The 21,216-nt window shown below is 37.8% G+C and overlaps 3 protein-coding genes across 8 annotated transcripts; 1 reads left to right on the top strand and 2 right to left on the bottom strand.

Moving 5' to 3' along the window:
• Window positions 1-36: 36 nt before the first annotated feature.
• LOC114944257 (uncharacterized) lies at window positions 37-5,292 on the bottom strand. Its single transcript, XM_029320083.2, has 2 exons — window positions 5,047-5,292; window positions 37-2,861 (listed from the first exon to the last, which is right to left on the bottom strand). Exons 1-2 carry the CDS (start codon window positions 5,167-5,169, stop codon window positions 1,287-1,289), a joined length of 1,698 nt encoding a protein of 565 aa, XP_029175916.1. The 5' UTR covers window positions 5,170-5,292; the 3' UTR covers window positions 37-1,286.
• On the top strand, window positions 5,230-7,704 carry LOC114944258 (pre-mRNA-splicing factor Syf2). Its single transcript, XM_029320084.2, has 4 exons — window positions 5,230-5,947; window positions 6,251-6,391; window positions 6,477-6,772; window positions 6,851-7,704. The coding sequence occupies exons 1-4, from the start codon at window positions 5,858-5,860 to the stop codon at window positions 7,014-7,016; spliced, it is 693 nt and encodes a 230-aa protein (XP_029175917.1). The 5' UTR covers window positions 5,230-5,857; the 3' UTR covers window positions 7,017-7,704.
• Tab2 (TAK1-associated binding protein 2) lies at window positions 7,214-21,032 on the bottom strand. 6 transcript variants are annotated; one of them, XM_029320079.2, is made up of 11 exons: window positions 20,975-20,989; window positions 13,917-14,235; window positions 13,444-13,710; window positions 12,848-12,988; window positions 11,618-12,080; window positions 10,122-10,493; window positions 9,594-9,818; window positions 8,787-8,938; window positions 8,610-8,703; window positions 8,268-8,531; window positions 7,214-7,637 (listed from the first exon to the last, which is right to left on the bottom strand). In XM_029320079.2, exons 4-11 carry the CDS (start codon window positions 12,953-12,955, stop codon window positions 7,447-7,449), a joined length of 1,869 nt encoding a protein of 622 aa, XP_029175912.1. In that variant the 5' UTR covers window positions 12,956-12,988; window positions 13,444-13,710; window positions 13,917-14,235; window positions 20,975-20,989; the 3' UTR covers window positions 7,214-7,446. The 6 variants fall into 6 exon arrangements, with proteins under 6 accessions (XP_029175912.1, XP_029175911.1, XP_029175915.1 ...); XM_029320078.2 differs by having other exon boundaries at window positions 13,913-14,235; XM_029320082.2 differs by lacking the exons at window positions 13,444-13,710; window positions 13,917-14,235 and having other exon boundaries at window positions 7,214-7,477; window positions 7,581-7,637; window positions 20,975-21,032.
• Between the last annotated feature and the right edge of the window lie 184 nt (window positions 21,033-21,216).

The raw sequence follows: 21,216 nt of genomic DNA on the forward strand, positions 1-21,216 counted from the left end.
TATAATATTTATTAATTTAATGATATGAGAAAGATATATCTTTAGGAAATAACAACATCTACCTCTTTATTTGTTATTAACAGACAGGTGATTCAGAGAAGCACTTTACAACGATGAGAACTTATATGCAGTTAAAAAATAAATGTAATTATTGTGGATAAAATTTGATAATTTAATTTTATTTAATTTTTATATTTAATGATCTAACAATGCTGAAATAAAGTATAATTAATCACTTAACGAATCCATACTTATTGTAACATTATAATGTTGATAAATTTGAATGTTCAATAAAATTCTAAAAATTTTTTTAATAAAATATGTTCTTTTTCGAAATAGTTCAATATTGTTAAAATATTGATCGTATTAATATATAAAATTTCAAAGTAGTGTAAAAAGAGTAATTTTTCGATTATTACATATATGTTAACAAACTATTTGTATATCGAATTTTCCACAAAATCGGTCATTTTCATATACATATATCACATATTCTCGTGAAATTTATATCGACATATATTTTATATCTCTTGTCTTTCATAAAATAGACTTCTACCTATCTATATATTCTTAAATTTATTTCTTAATCTTTGAAGGCGACTTGTGAATTTCCTACGTAAAATCTTAAGTGTATGTAACAATTTTCATTATTTAACATTTACATAAATCGACAAACAAGGTATAAGTATGCATATACATATATTCTTGTTCACAAAATAAATGTGATATAGTAAAGATAAAATAATATACAGATGATAATACAATATCTAAATAACGTACAATATGTACATTAAAAAACTTTATTATTTCCCATTTATTGTCTACGTGTTTTTATCGATAATCTTAATATTTATCGATTTCAAAAAAGAAGAAAAAGTTAATAATTATATAGAAGATACTGGCAATTGGGAAACATTTTTTAATTTGCTAAAATTTTTAATTTTTAAACAGGTACAGTTTACGAACAAGAATTTAATCTTGTAATCAAATAGAATATATTCGATTTAAATAAAACGCGCGTTTGTCATTTCGAAAGCAAGATATCCGGAAATTAGAAGTCATTAAAATAATCTGCAGTTTATAAATACATGTGCATGCTTATACAACCACAAATGAAGAATTTCCTAATTATTTTCTTTTCCGCATCGAGATACTTTACCTCTTAATATCTCGAAAAGTCCTTCATACCTTGCGAAGATATTTAAAAGTCTCTTTCAAATATCTTAGATTTTTAGATAGTTCGTAAACTTTTATATTTCTCGACAATTCGGCCACGTGAGAAAAGATCAATCGTAGTAGCACCTGTGTAGTTGGAATAATTCCTTATTCTCGAAGCTGACGTTGCACGTCTCGCAATAATGTTTGATGCTTTCGACCAGCTTCATCATCGCTGGCTTCGTCTTCGCGCTTTTATTGATCACGTCCATCAGTTTTCTCGTTGGTGACTTCTTTTCCGACCAGTCCATGTAATCATTCTTCCTCGCTTTGCCATTTCTCAGGAAAGCATCCTGACTCCTCAGGCATTTTGGTGAATGATTCGCCGTGGGCAATCGATAGATCTTCTTCGTTCTCGTCAGCCTGGTCATTCGGTTGGACAATGATTTTCGCTTGGCTAGCTGGAACTTATCTCGTAATTGTGGATGACTCGGCTTGAAGTAATCTGGCATGTTATCTCGTAAGCTGATGTTATTATCGCTTGTCAATGCTTCAACCTTCGCGGGTAGATCGGCGAGCGAATTATTCGGTAATCGAGGTATCGCGCTGGTCGTTTCATCGAGCACCGTGTCTTCCAGGTCATTCAAAACTTCCTGCTTTATTTTAAGTTTCAGAACAAATTCATTCAATGAAGATGCATTTTCATTTCTCGAATGCTTCGAGCTCTGCTCCAGGTCCTCCACTTTGCGCCTCTTTGTACGGTGATCAGATACCTTCCTCATTTTCGGTTCCTGATAATCCACGACGTTTCTTCTTGGTCTTAAACTGCGTCCTTCTAAATCATCCATTTTCCCCACCTTGATCTGTCGAGTCAATTTAAAATGAGACGCAGACGTGGTTTTCAGATGCAAAATTTCCGAGTTACTCGTTAGAGATGATCCTGGATCAACTTCAATCGACATTTTCTTCTTATTCGACGCATAGTTTACCAGATTTTTCCTAGGTCTCAAATTTCGCACTATCGTGCTTCTCGAAGCTATTTGACTTCTGGGAACTGCTTCACCGAGTTCACCGTAAGAACGGTTTCGCGTTTTCAGGGATGATACGTCATCTTTGGCGTTTGTGTTTGCGGTCAAACGATCTCGCGCGTTCTCGATAGCGTCGACGCACGGCAAACGATTCTGCGGGCAATCTGGAAACGCTTGGATAAAAAGGTTCTTCTTGATCGATCTTAATCTGGGGGCAGTATTCTCGAAAGTCCTCTCTCGCGAGTCACCCGCGATCTGGCCGCATCTAGATTTTTTATAATTTCGACAGAATTCCGTCATAGGTTTTTTGGCTCTGCTTTGGCTCTTCTTATTACAGCAACATCGGCAACGCGAGAGCGCCGCATATGTCAATCCATTGTGAATTTCCTCGGCAGGAAGTGCCATCGAATTAATCGAGTTGATGTAGTCCATGTTCTCCATCAGTGGTTCCAGTTCGTATACGTCATAATCGAGCGACTCTGCCTTAATCTTCACGTTTTCAATGTGCACCATCGGCACGCCGATCTTCTCCTTGCCACGATCCTTTCGCATCCATGACAACTGGCTCTTGAGCGCTGCGTCTGTCTTCAGACAGTCTATGTAGAACTTATGGAACTCCTCTAGCTTGTAGCTGCACCGGTGGCACATTTGCTTCGGTAGTAGATCCAGCTCGTGCACCTGAAAAACAAGATTACGAATAAAAAATGTGATCAGTTGAGCAGTTTCAAAAAATCAATCAATGCTTTCAACAATCTTCGGTATATAACACCCAATTCGTTCTTTTTTTTCTCAAACAAGATATTAATTCAATACGATAAAACAGAGGTTGTTATCTTAGCTCGTGCATCGCAAAGCAAATAATGAGGAGTGTATGATAGGGCTTACTTTATGAACAAATTAGATGTAAAATAATCTTAAGATGTGTAATTTAAAATATTAATTATTCCCCCCAAAAAATAATAATAATTTGTCCAAAAATAAAACATTAATTTTAAGCTTGAGAAAAAATTAATCCAACTAAATTTTGATAAAAAATGAATCTTTGTAAGTTTAATTTCATCGATTTATGTTTCCAAAATTCTTTCTAAAAAATAAGGAATAATAAAATTATTGCATTGCACTGAATCTTTCGATTGTTGTTGAATGGCATAATCTTTATGAAATTCTCAGGACAGGGACAAGATAAAATTTTCGAATCTCAGAAAATAAATTAAAAATAATCGAGCGCGCGTCACCATGTTGTAATAAATTTGCGTATATGATAAACACGTTTAATGACATGCTGCACAAGCTTGGAAACTTCCGTTCATTAATATTATCGCGGTATTTTCACTTTGCTAATAGCTCACTATAATAACTCTAAAATAACCGAGTAGTGAAACGTGTTTAGAGTTTGTTATTTAATTCAACTCAATTAATTCAATGACAAATGAGCGTTTTCTATAATTCTATTCTATATTATATATATTCAACCTGAATTATATGTATAATTTACTATAAATAAAAATTTGAAGACAAATATGTAAAATACGAATGTAAGTATACGCCCTATAACACCTTAAAATTTACAAAAAAATAAAAAAAAGAATGATTAAGCAATTTAATTTGATATTTATCATCATGAAATCTATAGGTAGATTAATCTTTCTTTTTACAAATATGTAAGCTTATAAGATGTACGTGAATAATCTCTGTTACTTCAGAGATATCTTATCTTAAAATTCTCTTGATTTATGATTTATTAAATCTGAATAGAAAGATATATAATTATTATAACTTATAAAGTGTATAAAAGTAATGCAAAAAGTCTTCAACTTATAAGTTATATACATTGAACCGAAATTCAACGAATTTGAAAATTTATTTATATATCATAATTTTCGCTTTAATAGAATATTAAATTCTTTTTGTTATTTATGTATGTTTATTGTAACCATGTACTGCAAGATATTTTTATTCCTCTAAACATAAATTTAACAAGTGTCTTAAATTACATACATGTACACATTCTAAATTATAGTTTTATAAAAATATATTTATAAATTTATATGTATAAATATATATATATTTGAAATATATTAAAAAATATAATATATAATATATTCATATACACTTTTTGTATTTCAATCTTTAATATTAAAAGTCTCGAAAATTAAAAAGTCAATAAATTGACTTTATGTTTAAAAATAAAAAAAGCAAATGCAGAGAATAAAAAATTGATATCAAGAACAAACATTTTTTAAATGTAATTAAATGGAGAAAAAATCCAAAAAATCGTAATATGCCGATGTAAAAAAAAAAATACATAATTTAAATTCTTCGAGTCTCAATAAGTTACGCAATAAAAATCCACATTCTTGATATTTCGGAACGCATTGGCGAGCAAAGCTTAACGATAACCTCACTTTTGCAAATCTCAATAGTTGAATCAACAAAAACCAAAAATTCCATTCTCCAAGAAGAAACAAACAAGGAATTTATCGTTTCGCGCCAAAAGTTCTTGGAATCAGTGACGCGTACAAAAAAAGCACGTGCGTGCCATTCCGCCTGGAATTCATGATCCTTCTCGTAAACATCAATTCCGCGTGTCCGATAGAAGATCCATAAAAATATCCATTATTTCTTAATAATTCGTAAAAATCCTTTCTTCACACATCGGAGACCTATGAAAAGGGAAGGAATCGAAAAAAAACCAGCTCTAATAATTAATTAATCTCGGAGCTCTCGCGTTTCTCAAAGCGAGGGTGCGCTTTACGTCACGCGAGAGAACGTGGACACCCTCTCCATAAGAATATATACAATAGGGAGAAATCGCGAGAGGGAAAGAGAAAGAGAAGGAGCAACATAACACGATGATGCGTACCATGATAGGCAGGACGGCGTTGATCTTCCTGACGTGGTTCTCGCTCTCGTCGAAGATGTTGATGGAGATCCCGGAGTGCTGACCGCAGAGACGGCACACGCAGCTCGACTCGAGGGTCTCCATGCTCCCTCTCTCTCTCTTGTCACAGCACTCTCGTTCGCTCCCGCACAGCTGAGAGTGGCCGAGGCCGAGAGAGCTCCTCGACTCGACGTCGCGTTTCACGCGCGCGCCTTCGCTCCAGTCGATGCGTCACGGTGTCTCTGTCTTGTCTGTGTCTCTCGCGCGTTGCATCCGTCCCTTCGTCCGCGCCCTACTCGCGGGAATCTCGAAAAGCCCGTAGAAAGTGGAGTCTCGAATCGAACGCAGGAGAGAGAGAGGGAGGAAGCGATCGGAGGGAAAGGTATAAATCGCGCGAAGGCCAGAGGGATAAAAAGAGAGGCGTCTATATGGTAGGAGGGTTGTATACGAACGTACGATCCATCTACCAGATGATGAGGAAGCCTGGAAACCTGTAGACTCGGGACTGTATGTGTGTGTGTGTGTGCTATCGCGTCCGCAAAGCACCGAGCTTTCGACGATAATGGCTCCTTTCGTGGAATTCGCGAGTCGAGATCTGGTGACGAAACGTGGTAATGACATTTGAGGGACCGATTTTACCGACAGTCAGCGATTTACCGGCTGGGATTGATTACGTGCTTCTGCGTCTGGATTTTTCAGATATAGATGACGCTTCTCAGGCTTCTCTGTTGACTTGTCAAATTGCTCGGTTATTTTGCAAGTTCGTGAGTTTGCTTGAAAATCGTATTTGAAGATGGATAATGCCGCATCTTCGAGTGCATCTTCCGTGAAAGCAAAGTACGACGAGAGGATGAAACGACTCAGGGAACTTCACTCCAAGAGGGTGAGTTCGCACTCGAGTAACCTTAGAGAGCTAACCTTAGAAACGTTTTATTGGTTTTACAATTTAATCTTTTGGAAATAAATTAATCAATATTAGTTTGTCGCTTTAAAGCTGAAAAGTCAAATATTTCTCAATATTTTCTTTATATTTGCATCGGTTATTTCTGGCTCCAAAATTATTGAATGAATCCATGTGCTAGTCTAATGTAGTCAATCTAATCTACATCTAGATATTAATTCTATAATAGATATAATTCTAGAATTATTATAATTTATCTATTCATTGACTAAATTGATTCAACAGAATGAAGCCAGAATGCAGAATCACAAGGAAGTTGTAGAGGAAGATAAGAGGAACAAGCTACCTGCCAACTGGGAGTCTCGCAAGAGACAGGCCGAATGGATAATGCAAGACGAAGCTGCTAGGAAAGAAGCAGAAACTAAAGTACTATATTAGCATATATCACGATGGCATTTCACATTTCTAGATACACAAACATCCTATTTAACTGAACTTGTATTTTCTACAGGGTGAAGATTACGAACGAATGAAATTGCTGAATGTTGACGCCACAGAAGCAGAGAGAATAGCTAGAAAGAAGAAGAGCAAACAAAATCCGGACCCAGGTTTCTCAGATTACGAACAAGCAGCGATACGATCGTATAACAGATTAGTGAAGAATATCAAGCCAAATATGGAAGCATACGAAGAAACAAAGGAAAAGCTAGGACCTGCCTTTTATGGAGACCGAAATACGATATTACATGGCTTGCACGAGGATAAAAAAGAAGCAATTGACAAAATGGTCACCAATCTGGAAAAACAGTTAGTAAAATTAATGATTTTTTAATGATTGAAAGTGCATCATCTTCAATAGCTCATGTTTCACATCTTTCTTTATAGGATCGCAAAGAGGGAGAAGTATAGCAGACGTAGAATGCATAACGACGACGCGGATATCGATTATATTAACGAACGTAATGCAAAGTTCAATCAGAAATTGGAAAGATTCTACGGCGAATATACTCGGGAGACAAAGTTGAATTTGGAGAGGGGTACGGCTATATAATGTGGCGGAATGTTGCTACAATTGTTATAAATTACTTTATATTTATACATATTATGCGATAATTTTTATACAAATAAGAATCTGAAGAGAAATATAATTTTGTGTAATATTTAGTTAAATATCTTTCGTTATTATATAGACACTTGATATGTATCGTTGAGAAAATCTAAATGTTCTAGAAATTTTTCCAGAGAAAAAGATATAATATGTCAGAAAATCCAATTAGTTACTTAGTGTCAACTTGAAAACAGAGATTTTACAACGAACTATTTAACTAATAACGCGTAATATACACACTAATTGCAAATAAAAAATTAAATTATTACATTAGTCACATGTTCTATTAATAATATAATCGCTTAGAGCTCCTACAATTTATTTAATTTAAATATAATTATATATACAGTTCTTTAAAAATTTCTAATTCAGTTCATGTCATACCACCCAACTGTGCACTGTACCTGGAGAAGTAATATGTAGAAATAATTATTTTTACATGTAGTGTAAATGTTGTGTCTGCAAAAAGTATTAATTTTATTTCAACGAAAGCAGAGTTATACTTACGTCTTGGCGAAAAATTATGATGATGTGTTACTCGTATATGAATATCTTGCGTTTCCCCTGAAATTGGAGATTCGTTTTATAGCATTGCTATAAAATTCAATAAAATAATATATATAATTGTAAAGCATAAAATGCCTTTCCTTACCTTAAATAAGAGTCAAAATGATATTTTTTGCTAAAAAATACTCACACTATCAACAATGTTAATACTTTAAAGAGTTATGTAAAAAATAATTGTTAATTAATTATACGGCAAATACACACACATCTTTAACAAACAAGTGAAAACAAGATCGCGCATCTTGTTCTCTTTTATTATGCTAAAAACAGGATTAATTAATCATAATTAAATACACAATTTTTATAACATAGTTTAATAATAGCACACTTGTTAAAAATTTCTTAAAAATACAGGTGATGATAAAATAATATCACGTTTGATATAAATGTTTTATCGCATTAACTTCAAAGTTCGATCGATTAGTGTTTCATCGTCCAATCGCAAAATAACATTAGCAAGTTTCCGCGAAAATTATATCACAAATCACACGGCATGCTGTTAGGCAACGAACTATTCTATTCTGGGTAGCTGGAGTGGTATTGAAGGAGGTTCACGGTCACAATGAGCCGCTGCCGACGAGGACGACGACAACAAAGTCGTTCCTGACGAATTGCCGTGCACTATACCTGCACTGCCGCTGGGGTTCAACAGTCTCGGCATGTCGCACTCCTCGCACTTATTCATTAGCGGATGATTGTCGAAAGTACACATAGTGCAGACCCACGACGGCCCGTCCCGTTCATCGCTTGCGATTGTCGTCGGCTGTTCCGATCGCCATACCGGGGGTTGACTCGGCAAGGGTGGCGGTTGTGGATTCAGCGGTCTCGTCGGCAACGGTTGGCCGGTATAAATGCCCTGATAAAACTCCTCGTTGGTTTCGCCCAGTGGTACTAAAAGAACAATTTTTGAATTTGCTTGCAAACTTCTTATAATCTTGTACTTAACAACACAATATAAAAAATAGATACCTAGTCTGTCTGACCATTGGTCCACTTGATCGGCCAACCTGTCACACTCGACCTGCAGCATATATATTTCGCTCCTCAGTCGTCTCTTCAACTCCTGCAAAAATTTTGTATTAAAATACACATCTCGAAAGGCATTCATATCGCGCAATTATATCATATTTTTTTTGTTGTACATACTTGAGGGGGTACCAAAGGATCCACTGGTTTGGTGAGAGCCTGCACTTCTTTCTTCATCGCTTCGAGTCGTCCTTTCTCAGCTCTCAATTCCCTAGCGAGTCTTTCCTTCCTAGCCAGTTGTTCCGCGATCAATTTCTTTTGGTGTTCCGTCACTGGAAATTCCAATAACAATTTTAAGTGCATACATAAATAAGGCGAGCCGAACCGCCTCGAAACTTACTTTAACAACGACGACTTTCTAATTCTCTCACCGCGAGAAAGAGAACACTCTCGCAAGTAATGACATTGCCGCGGTCGCGATTCGTTAATTTTATCATATTATGCCTTGTCGTTTATTACGATTTTATTGATCACGATGATAACATATGTTAGACAAAGCACTTTCATCATCAGTTTTCGCATCTACGTTATAAATTAAAGAACGTGTTGCATGCGTTGTAAACAACATTATAATATTATAATATTATAATTAAGTAATAATTCTTAATCGCAAAAAAAAGAACGAAGGCCACGGGAATGTTTAACGTAGCGACGTCCAGGAAACGCGCGGACTCTCGCGGTCAGAAAAACCGCGATCAGGTGGTCCGCGTAGCTGTAACCGCGGCGTGCGGCTATGTATAGCCCGGAGCGTGGGGTCAGGAATGCGTAAATAACGTTCCCGGTGTTGCGTGCGTGGGCGTAGTACGTGCGACCGAGTGACTTCCAGGTAAATATACACGTGCGCGCGCTTCTGCAACGCTATACAGCCGCAGAAGTAGTCGCAGTCGGGAAGCTCGTCGTCGTTCCGCGAATCTCCTTTGACATTACTTTGACTCAATGGCGATCGGTTCTGATCGGGAGCGGACTGCGTGTGTTCCCCGACGCTGGCGCCGGAGGGAGACGTGATGCCAATCGTCGCGGGTACGGAAGGCGTAGTCGGGAGACTGCAAATTGGGACGATATTCGTTGTTGGTGGTACGGAGGGTGTAGTCGGCGCGCTCATCGTCGTTGTCGTCGGTCTTGGCAGCTGACTCGGCGGTCCTGGCGGAAGTCCTAGGATGCAAACCAAAAAAATTCCATATTAATTTTAGTTACAGGTTCTTCGATGAAGATCTTACCTACTTTTATCAAAATTTACATATATAATAAATTACTTAGAATTTACCCTGGAAATCATAATGGGACAATATGATATTGGAAGAATTTTATTAGAGTTTCTCTGATTAATATTTACCATAAAATTATTTACAATAAAAATAAGTAAATAAATTCTAAGTAAAATTCTCTTGTGTATAAATTATAAACTGCATCCAAATTACTATTAAAGGACTAGATAGTTTGAAATGAAGAACGTACCAGGCGGCCGCTGAGGACTCGTCTGAGTCGATGACAACAGGCTGTTGGCCATCGGTGGTCTTATCCTCGCTGCCGCCACGCTACCGACGTTTCCGGGACCGATGCTGATCTGCAGGCGACTCTGAAAGCCACGCGGATCCAGGGACGAGGTCGAGTAAGTGAGGCTGGATCCCTCCGACCTGATATCGATCGGGGGTTGCGGCTCGGAGGAAGGCGGCCTGAGGGTCAAGCTGACCGAGGTGTAGCTTCGAGTATGATCGATCTGCGTTCCGGACGTCCCAGCGGCTAACAGAGGTTCGGCGTAATGAGGCCGTGGCACGACGACGAGGTCGCTTCGTTTACAAGCACCGATTGTCGGCACCGTTCGAAAATCTGCCGGTGTAAAATTACAATCAAACGTTTGTCTTTAATCAAAGTGAATATTTAATAAAACGTCGATAGTGGTATTTAAAATAGGAACGATATATTTAATTCGACCCAAACTAGCCAAAGAAAATTTTTATTTTATTTCCACAACGTTTCGACCATCTGTTTTTGATCCTTTTCAAGTGAAAAATTCCTTGATAAAAGTGCAGTTAGTTCACACTGTTGTCATGATTATTAAACAATATGATTATCGGACTTTTTTAAAACGATAAGATGCGGTTACTTTCTTTCAAAAGTTATTTCAAATGTTTTTAAAAAAGTCCGATAATCATATTGTTTAATAATCATGACAACAGTATTAACTAACTGCGCTTTTATCAAGGAATTTTTCACTTGAAAAGGACGAAAAACAGATGGTCGAAACGTTGTGAAAATAAAATAAAAATTTTCTTGACTAGTTTGGGTCGAATTAAATATATCGTTCCTGTTTGTCTTTAAATTGTTTTCAATCATTTTCGCGACCAATTTTAGAGTCGATGGCTACAATCAAAAGAGAAGTCGACGGTACATGTTTGCATTTCGCAGTCTACTTACGAGTCTACTGGTCCGTTCGAGTTTCTGAATGATGATTGTGAGAGCTTATGCGAGCGCGATTGATAATTTCTACAATAACATCCGCAATATAGAAGTACGCCACAAAAGAATAACGATTCGATTACTTCCGAGAAGAAAACGCTTGGCGTTGCTATACGATTCGCTTCATTAATCTCTTCAACATGTATAGACATTCTTCTTGATTTATCTTATCAGCGAGATAAAGTTCTCATTGTGCCGCGATCACTTTTGATTCGATACCATCGTATCTAATTCTCAGTCTCGCTTAATCGTATGTACACATATTTAACGCTCGATACTGGTAGCTCAGCTACTCGTATATTAATATGGAAACATATCTCGCCTGAGAAAAATAATTAAAATATTAAAAACCTGCTCCTCTTATACATTCATATTGGTTCATATCCAATAATATATAAACTCGACGGAGTTTTGTACAAATTCTTATATAACTCCTTCCGCTCTACGTTAAATATTGCGAATACGATGTCAATTCCATGTTCAGCATTTCGTACCGCGATTGCCCGCGGGGCTGCAGGCGACGTTGACGTTGAGCTCGAAGCCGGAGGGCGCGTTGCTGCCGTTGCTATTGACGGTGCAACCCTCGTCGAAGAAGCCCCGCGACGTGCAGACGGCTGGAGCGGACGAGGGAGTAACGACGAGAGGGCTCGTCGAGGTCGCGACGGCGCGGATGCAACCTACAGAAGGGATGCAACGGCGTGTCATACCGATGTCCAAGGAAGCCGGTCGATGGGGACGTCTGACGCCGACGGCGATGCCGCGCGGTTGTTCCTGATGTTGCACCTGGTTCATCGCGCAGCAACGTTGCTGGTCTCGTTGTTGCGGCGGAGATGACGGCTGCTGCTGCTGTTGCTGCACCCCGATGCAAGGCGCCGGCGGTGGAAACGCGCCCGGAGACGGACGGGACTCCTGGGTGGCCCGCAGGCTCCTCGCGCATATCTCCCGATCGTGACTGTTCTGCAACCCACACGTACCTACGATCAGCAGTTTGGCGTCGATCTCCCCGTGACGTCGATTTGTCCAAATATCGGGGAATATATGTCGCGGAACGCACGTCCGACCTCGCGGTTCCCACGTTCCTTCGGGCTCCTCGCCGCGTTCCGAAAATTGAACGCGCGAGACCAGCGCGATCGCTTATAATTATTCCCGGACATCGCACGTACATGTAAGATATATGTGTGTGTGTGATGCTGAGAGAAAGATTTATGCACAGTCTTCCATTTCCTCGGCCAATTTGGACGCAATCTTTCATCGGATGTTGAGCAAAACGAAAATATATATCAATATGGTTTATTGCATCTCATCTTTGCAATTTTTTCTTTCTGTTACATGAATTTGTATATTTTTAAATCTCGAATAAAAAATATATATAACAAAATAATTTCCAAACCGGCTAAAGAAATCCAAATGTACATGAAGGTAGGTTTTTGTGGAGAACGACCTATATATATATACTTAAACAAGATACACACAGGTTCCACGCTCGTGCAAATGGATTGAACGATGCATACAGGCGAGGAAGGAGGCGAGGATTTGCCAATTCTCATTATAAATCGTACATCGTAAACCGTGTTAAGCGCCGGCGCGGCGGTTAGTCGTTATTGCGGCGATTAGAGTTAGTTTTTCAGCGATTCTCTCCTTCTCTCCGGGTGCTCGAGAGATCGGCGGGAAAAGGGGTTTTGTTTGAATCAGGCCCACACTCTCCGGGACGGACACCTGTATACCTGGGCGATGCACTGGGAGACGACGTGATCAGGGAGCGCGGGGAACTGCTGCTTCAGCTCGTGGAACAGCTGCATGATAGTGATGTTAGAGCAGTGGCACTCCCCCATCGTGGGCCCCCATCCTCCTGGCAGGGCCTCTACCTGCAGGTGCCACGTATATTATATATCGTTACATATTACGTCTCGGCATACAATGTAGTCCGGCGTTCCCATAAATTTACGCTACTAATAACCGAGCGAGCGCGCGCCAAGAGAGAAGGACACACCCGCGTTTCTCTTCCCTCGGCTTTTGTGTAATGATCATCGGTTGCGATAACGTAAGACGAGCCAAGAGGTTCTCTCGTAATAACGCGATCCGGAAGCTTTCCCAGAAAGCTAGGTATATATTTTGTAATTCATTGGATAAGCGAGTTGGGTCGTATCCAGATCGAAAGAGCGCTCCTCCTAGACTTGTCGGGGCGATCTCGATCTCGACGTCGCGCTGATAGAAAGTTGGACGAGAGCGTGAAAAACGACGATCGGCGAGTCGGACTTTCTATGTGACCCGATCACGTGCGACGATGACGGGAAAAAGTACGAAAAAAAGATTGTGGAACCTGGCAATCGGAAAACGCGGCGAAACTGCAGGTTTATTTCCCTTTCTGTCTGTCTTCCTTCCTCGGGAGAAGATTCGACGGGTCATAGTCTTGAAAAGTTCCTTTCTTCCACATGCCACGTTTTATTGTATATTTATAACTTGACTGGCTAATTCATTGTTCATTTTTCAATCGTTTCTCAAGATTAATTAGACAAATCTACGTCATCCTTTCCCGGGAAGAATTCCTTTTGACCCTCTATGTCGTCTACAAGCTTACATTGTTTTCCTGCAAATACAATCGACATCATCGGTCTGATCGAAATTATATCTTAATAACAAAAAGATGTGTTTTATTTGCATTCTAATATTTAGGTATTGTTACAAGACGTATTCTTGCTGTTATCTTTCTTAAAAATAGTATAGCTAAAAAATAGCAACTATATAAACTGATATATGTATTCAGAAGAAATCTAAATATGTATGCTTACGCACGAGATGAATCATTGCAGAATTTTTTCTTCAAAAACTGCCAAAATCTGCGCGGGCTAATTTAAAATTCTGATCTATTCCAACGCGACTGATCGCTCTACGACACCCGTTACATCGTGGAATTGGCAGCTACGTAGGAAGACGATGGACACCTGTGCGGTCTGCTACGTAATAGCGTCGCATAATTAACCGGTACTAAAGACACTATGATGCAATTTTGCGGATAAGTTTATTTGCGAAAAAGGACGCTAGCGCGAGACTGTAGCTAAATTTTTTTTTCAAACGGTACATTATGCCAGTAATAATAATCAATTAAAAGTACCTAAAAAAAGAGATAAAAGTATATTATAATATAGAAAAACACAAATGTAGAAAAAAATGGCAAAATAATGAAGTACGAGTATTGTACGCGAGACCAGTGTGAATGATTTTTGATGATTAAAAAACAGAGAACATTTTTCCCCTAATTACCGTCGACTTCCTTTTTAAATTAATTTAAAAAAAATACTCTCTCAGGATGCGATGATTTGCATTAAATTGCTCTCACGAGAGCTCGGTTTTGGCGAACGTCGCGCGCGACGCCAATTCGATTGGAAAAGACTTCGAAGGAGAGACGAAAAAGCTTCGGTCGCATTCGGAATTCGCATTTGGCACACGTCCATACGCGGTGAAATAAAGTGCTAGAGGGAATTAATAATCTCCGCCGCTTCCTTTTCTTTCATTCCGCACCTGGCGAGATCGCGAGTCAGGTGAGTGAGGCATCAATCAGAGAGAAAAGTGGCGCGTGGCTCTACATCGCTTCCTATATATACAATTTCGTGTCTCTAAACGTCGGAAGAGATACGAAACGTGTCTGTTCTTCAATTCATTAATTGTAAATTAATTTGATCTAAATTCGATACATCATTTCCCTCCACTTCTAGACGTACATGGAGAAAATTTCCTCTTAGAATTTACCCTGAAAATTGATATTGGAAAAATTTTATAAGAGTTTCTCTGATTAATATTTACTACAATAAAAAATATTAATATGTATATGGTAAAATTAATCGAACATATTTGTATATCTATTGTATATATTGCAATAGATATTAATTTTTTTATTATGGAGTATATACAATATTTAATCAGGGAAACTCTTTTAAAATTCTTTCAGTATACCATATTGTCGTATACAATTGCCATGATTTTCAGGATAAAGTCTAAAAGAAAATTTTCTCTGTGTAGCTTTTACATAAAAATAAAAAAAAAAGAAATATAGACAAATTAAATAGCATTTTTTGTATGAATTTTGTAGAAATTTTTGTATGTGGAAGAATATAATATATTGCTTCTCCGCGGACATTATTTTAGATTCGTTTACTTCGCGACAATCTTTGGCAAGTAATTCACTCTCTTTCTCGAGATTTTCGAAATCAAGTCTATATGTAAATGAGCGAAATGCAAATAAATGCGAGTGGGCAGATGGGATTCGAAGATGGTGGCCGCGCGAATTCGTTCCGGTCCTTGTTCGCGAATCTCGCGCACAACCAGCCGAATAAATCAACCTGTTCGTGCCAAAGGCACTCTTTCAATGGCGTAGAATGTAATCGAGGATAGCCGCTGTCGCGTGTGCTCTGTGACAAATTAAATAGACGATACTTATCGCGGGGAACGTGGACTCGAAATTAAACGCGTCGTGACAGCAGATTGAACGTGGCGAATTTTGTCCGCGAAATTATATTTAAATCGGAAAATTCAGCTTGAACTATTTGTAACAAAATTTTAACTTTACGAATAATTATAAAATTGGAGGTGTGTGTTATCCAAAATCGAAAAATTAACCGGCATTTCGAGTTTCCCTTCGACTTATTCAAAGAATTCGTATAGCTAAGAGAAAATGTATTACAGTTTAGACATATTTGACATTTTCGAGCGACACTTTCGATGGAAAGATAAAATTGCGACTGACAATGAAAGTTTCTCTACATATCGACAGAAAAATAGAGACACACATCGCGGAAAGTCGGGAGACGTTCGTCGGCGAGACGGGGATCGTTTTAAGAGGAGAAACGAAAGCGCCGTTCGGCGTCGGGACAAGCGAAAAAGGAAAAGCGGAATTCCAGGCTGCCGAGAAGATATTTGTGTCATGAAATACCCAGGAGACACACGAACGCAGCGCGGCTGTTTTCGTCTGGCTCCGTGATGTAGAAACACGAGGAAAAGCGGATTCCGCCCCGGTATTTCCACCTTTCGTTTTCTTTTATTCCGCGCGGAATTATTTTTAAGCGCCGCGGAAATCCGCCTCTTCGAAGAAATCCGAGGCCGAAAGAGCGATCCACAGAAAAACAGGAACATTAAGTTCGCGAAAAGAGACACAATTCCCAAAGGTGTCGAGACCCCTCCGTCAATTTTCTGTGAAGAGAAGAGAGCTCTTAATAGAGAGGACCACGAAGAGGTCCGAACGATTACGTTTTGCCTTTTATCGCCACGAGAATTACGTGACGAATTGCGCGATGAGTCCTTAAAATTACTAAGCGCACGGCTGTCCGCGGCACCTGTTGCTTCGCAACGGGTCCCGGGAGCTAATTGCACGTAATAACGTTTCATTAGCACGGCGACGTACGGACGTAATGAACCGTGAGTAGCGACTTGGAGTCGTGGCGTGCCTCGTAAGTCTATTTTAAGACTCTATAAAGTATGTCGAATATATTTTTTTTACGAACATATCGAATGTGCATTTCATATATGTGTTGTCATATTATCTCCTTATCGATTATATAGTGATCATATTTTCGGACAAAAAAAAGGACAATCTTGAACATTTTTTAGGACTTTGTTTCAACGTGTTTCCAAATCAGTTTGCGACCAAAAGAAATCAACAAGAAAAAATAAATTCTTTTAAAAAGGTTTTCGTATACAGAGGGAATTTTCTCTTAGAATTTGCCCTGAAAATTATGATAATCGTGGGACAATATAATGAAAGAATTTTGTAAGAGCTTCTCTGATTAATATTTACCACAATAAAATAAAAAATATGAATACGTAGTATAAAATTAATCGAACATATTTTATTGTCCCACGATTACCATCAAAAATTCTTCATGTATATTAATTCTCATGTTAATACTATGCACGGTCGTATACACTATGACATTAAAATAAAAAATAAATAAAAAATAACAGACAAAATTGAGTTTTAGAAAAATGAATAAATCTAAAGGACAACTACAGCCTTGAAATAAATGACTGGCCTCTAAAATAAAGGACGGTGGACATCGTAATTATGCCCTTTTCAATATCGACAAATGAAAAGGGACAGAAAGGGCAGAAGAGAGTCGACGCGCGGATTCGACGTCGACGACCCGTGTAAATCCGACACGACAAGAGCTAATCCGCGTCGCGGAGTTTAATGTATGTAAATGTATATCGGGGGCGTCAAAGTCGGTCCGCGCAGCCACCAGACGAAAATAAGGAACCAAGAATAATAATTGACGGGTGAGACGCGCGCACCGTTAACGTTAACCACAACCGTACGATAAGTCGTGTGGCAAAAATAAACGCTACCGAAGACAATATTCTCACACTTTTTTCCCTCTCACACGAGAAACCGCAAAACGTCCCGCCTATGCCATCCATCGTCTTATGTATCTGCAAGTGTCACAATTCTTTAGACGTCTCTCTGATATGTATCTACAGTTCATTTAATATTGTTGAATCCGACGTGGTTCACTCGAGACTCATGTCATTTAATTTAACAAATTATTAAATATTAAAAATTATAAAAAATAATTAATTTATTATTAAGCGAAAGAGTCGCTCGAAGAATTGATATCGACACTTAATCAGAAATGATAAAAAATTATGCCAGTAATTATGAAAATATTCTGAATTTTGCTTCGAGATTTTATGAAAAAATATTTTTTATATGTCAAAACACAAAAGAAATAATTTTCAATTATGTTTAATTATTTTTAATTATTTAATTATTTTTAAAAGGGTTGATATGGATTCTTCGAGCTACTCTTTCGTTTAAATATAAACATTGTCGGCCTTTAAATCCAAATTCCATGCATAACAAGCAATCACGTTCCGATGAAAACTTTCACCGTCGCGAGTATTCGCAGTATTTGCACGCGTATTTTAATTGAACCATTAAACGAAATTACCGAGAGGATCTGACGACTAATTTATCGGTGGTTGCGTAATCGTCGTCGAATTATTTCTCGGAGAAAATTTCTCTCCTTCCTGCGTCAACAGTGAAAGCAATCGCGAAAAATTACTTTGCTACATTACTTCATTAAATTTAGATTAAATTTACATAATTCAAAGTCAGGTACCTTGAATTTATTAAATTTCTGAGTTGTTGGAATTTAATACATTTTTATCGCAAATATTAAAAAAAATAAAAAATAAGAAAAATAATGAATATCCATGAAATTACATTCTTTTGATATTTCATATTAATATACACAAAGAGAATTTTCTCTTAGAATTTACCCTGAAAATCATGGTGATCGTGGAACAATATGATATTGCAAGAGTTTGATAAAAAAATTCTCTGATTAATATTTTTACCATAATAAAAAATATTAATATCTATCACAATAAGATATAAAATATCTTCGATTAATTTTACTATGTACATATTAGATAATATTTATTATTGTAAAATAAATATTAATCAGAGAAACTCCCGCGATTACTATGATTTTCAGGCTAAATTCTAAGAGAAAATTCTCCCAGCGTATCAATAATAATAGAATTATCAAAATAAAAGGATGATATCGTGACTGAATATAAAAATTAAAATATTTTGATGTCTTTGTTAATTGATTAGTCGTCAGTAAGAATTAAATTAAACTTATTACATTCGTGAAAAAAACCAATACTGGACTACAAAAATTTTCTTCATTTATTTAATTCATGACGTTAAAAGAATTAATCATTTGATAAAGACCTAAACCACAGTGATCGAAACGTCATGAATTAAATAAATAAAGAAGATTTTTGCAGTCCAGTATTGGTCGTTTTTTTCACGAATGTAATAAGTTTAATAAAAATTAAAATTGTAGCAATTTTTTGCAGAATTTTGTGGTCAAAGCACTTTTATACGGTGCATAAATTCTGTCCGAATTTGACGTACGATTGAGATTTAATTACGCGATCAGATACGCTCCGAGTGCAAGACGTCGCGGCGCATCAATCGGCGCCCCAGGACGTCTCAATCGCAGGAGACGAGCACCTGGCCCTGTCGGCCAATCGTCGGCTAGTACTCCGACTTTAAATAAACCGACGCAGCGAGAGATGTAACGCTTCATCGCGGGCTTGTTATGACAGGCACGCGATACATTTGTTTTATGGCAGAACGTTAAATTGATGCAGCGATACAGGCCGCGGCTGTCGTACAACTAATACGCTTTTCGCCTCCTCTCTTTCCCATTTTCCCTCCTCCGACACCTTTCCGGTCGAGCAGAGAGTAAATTTGCATCCGTGTTCTCTCGTGTCTCTTACGATCCAAATTTATGCGACATCTCCGAAAAAAGAAAAAAAATTATATTTTTCTTACGGTGACCATTTTTATTTCAAGTTATCCTTCAAATTTATTCATTTTTTTTAACTCAACTTTGTTGATTTATTTTTTATTTAACATTTTAATGTCTAATATGCTGTAGTATTAATATGAAAATTTGAAAAATTAAAATAATTAAACCTCTATCTGGACTTTATTTAAAAAACCAAGGATATGTTTCAGCATAGTCGAATTAATTTCAAAGAATATGTATAGATTTTCTGACAGTCACAGAATTAATTTTTTTTTGCACGTCGATTTCTTTTGGTCGCAAACTAATTTGGAAACAGTCTTGAAATTTTCAGGTTTGGTCTTTATCTTCTTTCACAGAAAATATGGTCATCGTAACTATTCTGCTCAAAGTCCCATTTAGCATTTTCGTCTATGTATACATGAAATGATTATAATTTATCTGACAATTCTCCGTTTCTGCAGTGACGTAAAAATTTCCGAAAAATAAATCGCATTCATTAAAATTAAAAGAAATTTATCCAGTTTGTTTACGCTCGCTAATATTATGTTTTTATACGAACACGCAATTGTTAACATTTATAATGCGTGTATCGGCTTTCATGTTCGCGATAGATTATCTTCATAATTTGTTTACGCAACGATTGAAGCTATGACATCGCAGAAGAATTTTTTTATTTCGCATTTATGCCGCGCATCGGCGTAGACATGTTTAAAGATAGAAACCTACATCGGTTTCGATATAAACCTATTTCTACCAGCTGCTGCGCCACGCTATGCTTTTTATATATTCAGAATCAAATAAATATACACACACACACACACACACATACACACGTGGGTGTTCGCAGGATTTTTTCCAGGAGGCGGCATAATTAAATTTTTTTGTTCTTTAATTTTTAAAATCTAACTTTTTTGTCATCTTTATTTTTTTAAATGTATTTTTTATATGTATATTTTATAAATATTATTATACATATATGTATTAACTTGTATATATATATATATTTTTTTTAAATATTTATTTTTTTATATAACGCATATTTGAAAAAAATTCTTAATATTTTTTATATATTTTCTATATACTATTTGATATGCAAATCAATTTCAGTGTTCATTCAAAAGTAGAGCAAATGCTAAATTCTTTTACTAATTCCAGGGGGGGTCAAATGCCCCCTTTGCCCTCCCCCCTGCGGACGCCCATGCGCACATATATATACACACATACACACATATTTGAATACTCGATCGGAGGAAAGAGGAAGAAAGGGAAGCGAGAGAGACGACGAAAATCTCGGAATCACAAACGCGAGCGAAACCGGACACGATGGCCGAATCTCTCTCTTTCGTCCACGCATTGTTGTTGTATCCATCCGGTGCATTCCACCGCAGGTGTATTTTCGTGTCGCGCGCCTCCTTCTTTCTCCCCACTTTTTCAGCGAGACGCCGTCGTCCACGTCGCCGCCGCCGACGAGGACGACGACGATCGGCGTCCTGGAGCGCCGAAAATTCATTGGTCCCGATCGGGGTCGACACTTACCGGACGGCAACCATCGGAAACGTCCGACGAGGGCCGGGCTGCGACGTCGTTGTGCACCACCTCCTCTTCCTCACGAACTCCTAAATCTCTCACTCTCTCTCTCTCTCTCTCTTTCTCTCCTCGTCTCGTCCTCTTCCGGAGAACCTTTCACCTGTCACCTCCGTACATTGATACACACGCTGCTCCGCACCGGCCTCCTTCCGCGTTTTCCGCCGCGACGACGATCCGAACGGCTACCGTCC

This window comes from Nylanderia fulva, unplaced genomic scaffold (assembly GCF_048542155.1).
Source record: "Nylanderia fulva isolate GAGA-0341 unplaced genomic scaffold, ASM4854215v1 Scaffold17, whole genome shotgun sequence".
NCBI classification, from domain to species: Eukaryota; Metazoa; Arthropoda; class Insecta; order Hymenoptera; family Formicidae; genus Nylanderia; species Nylanderia fulva.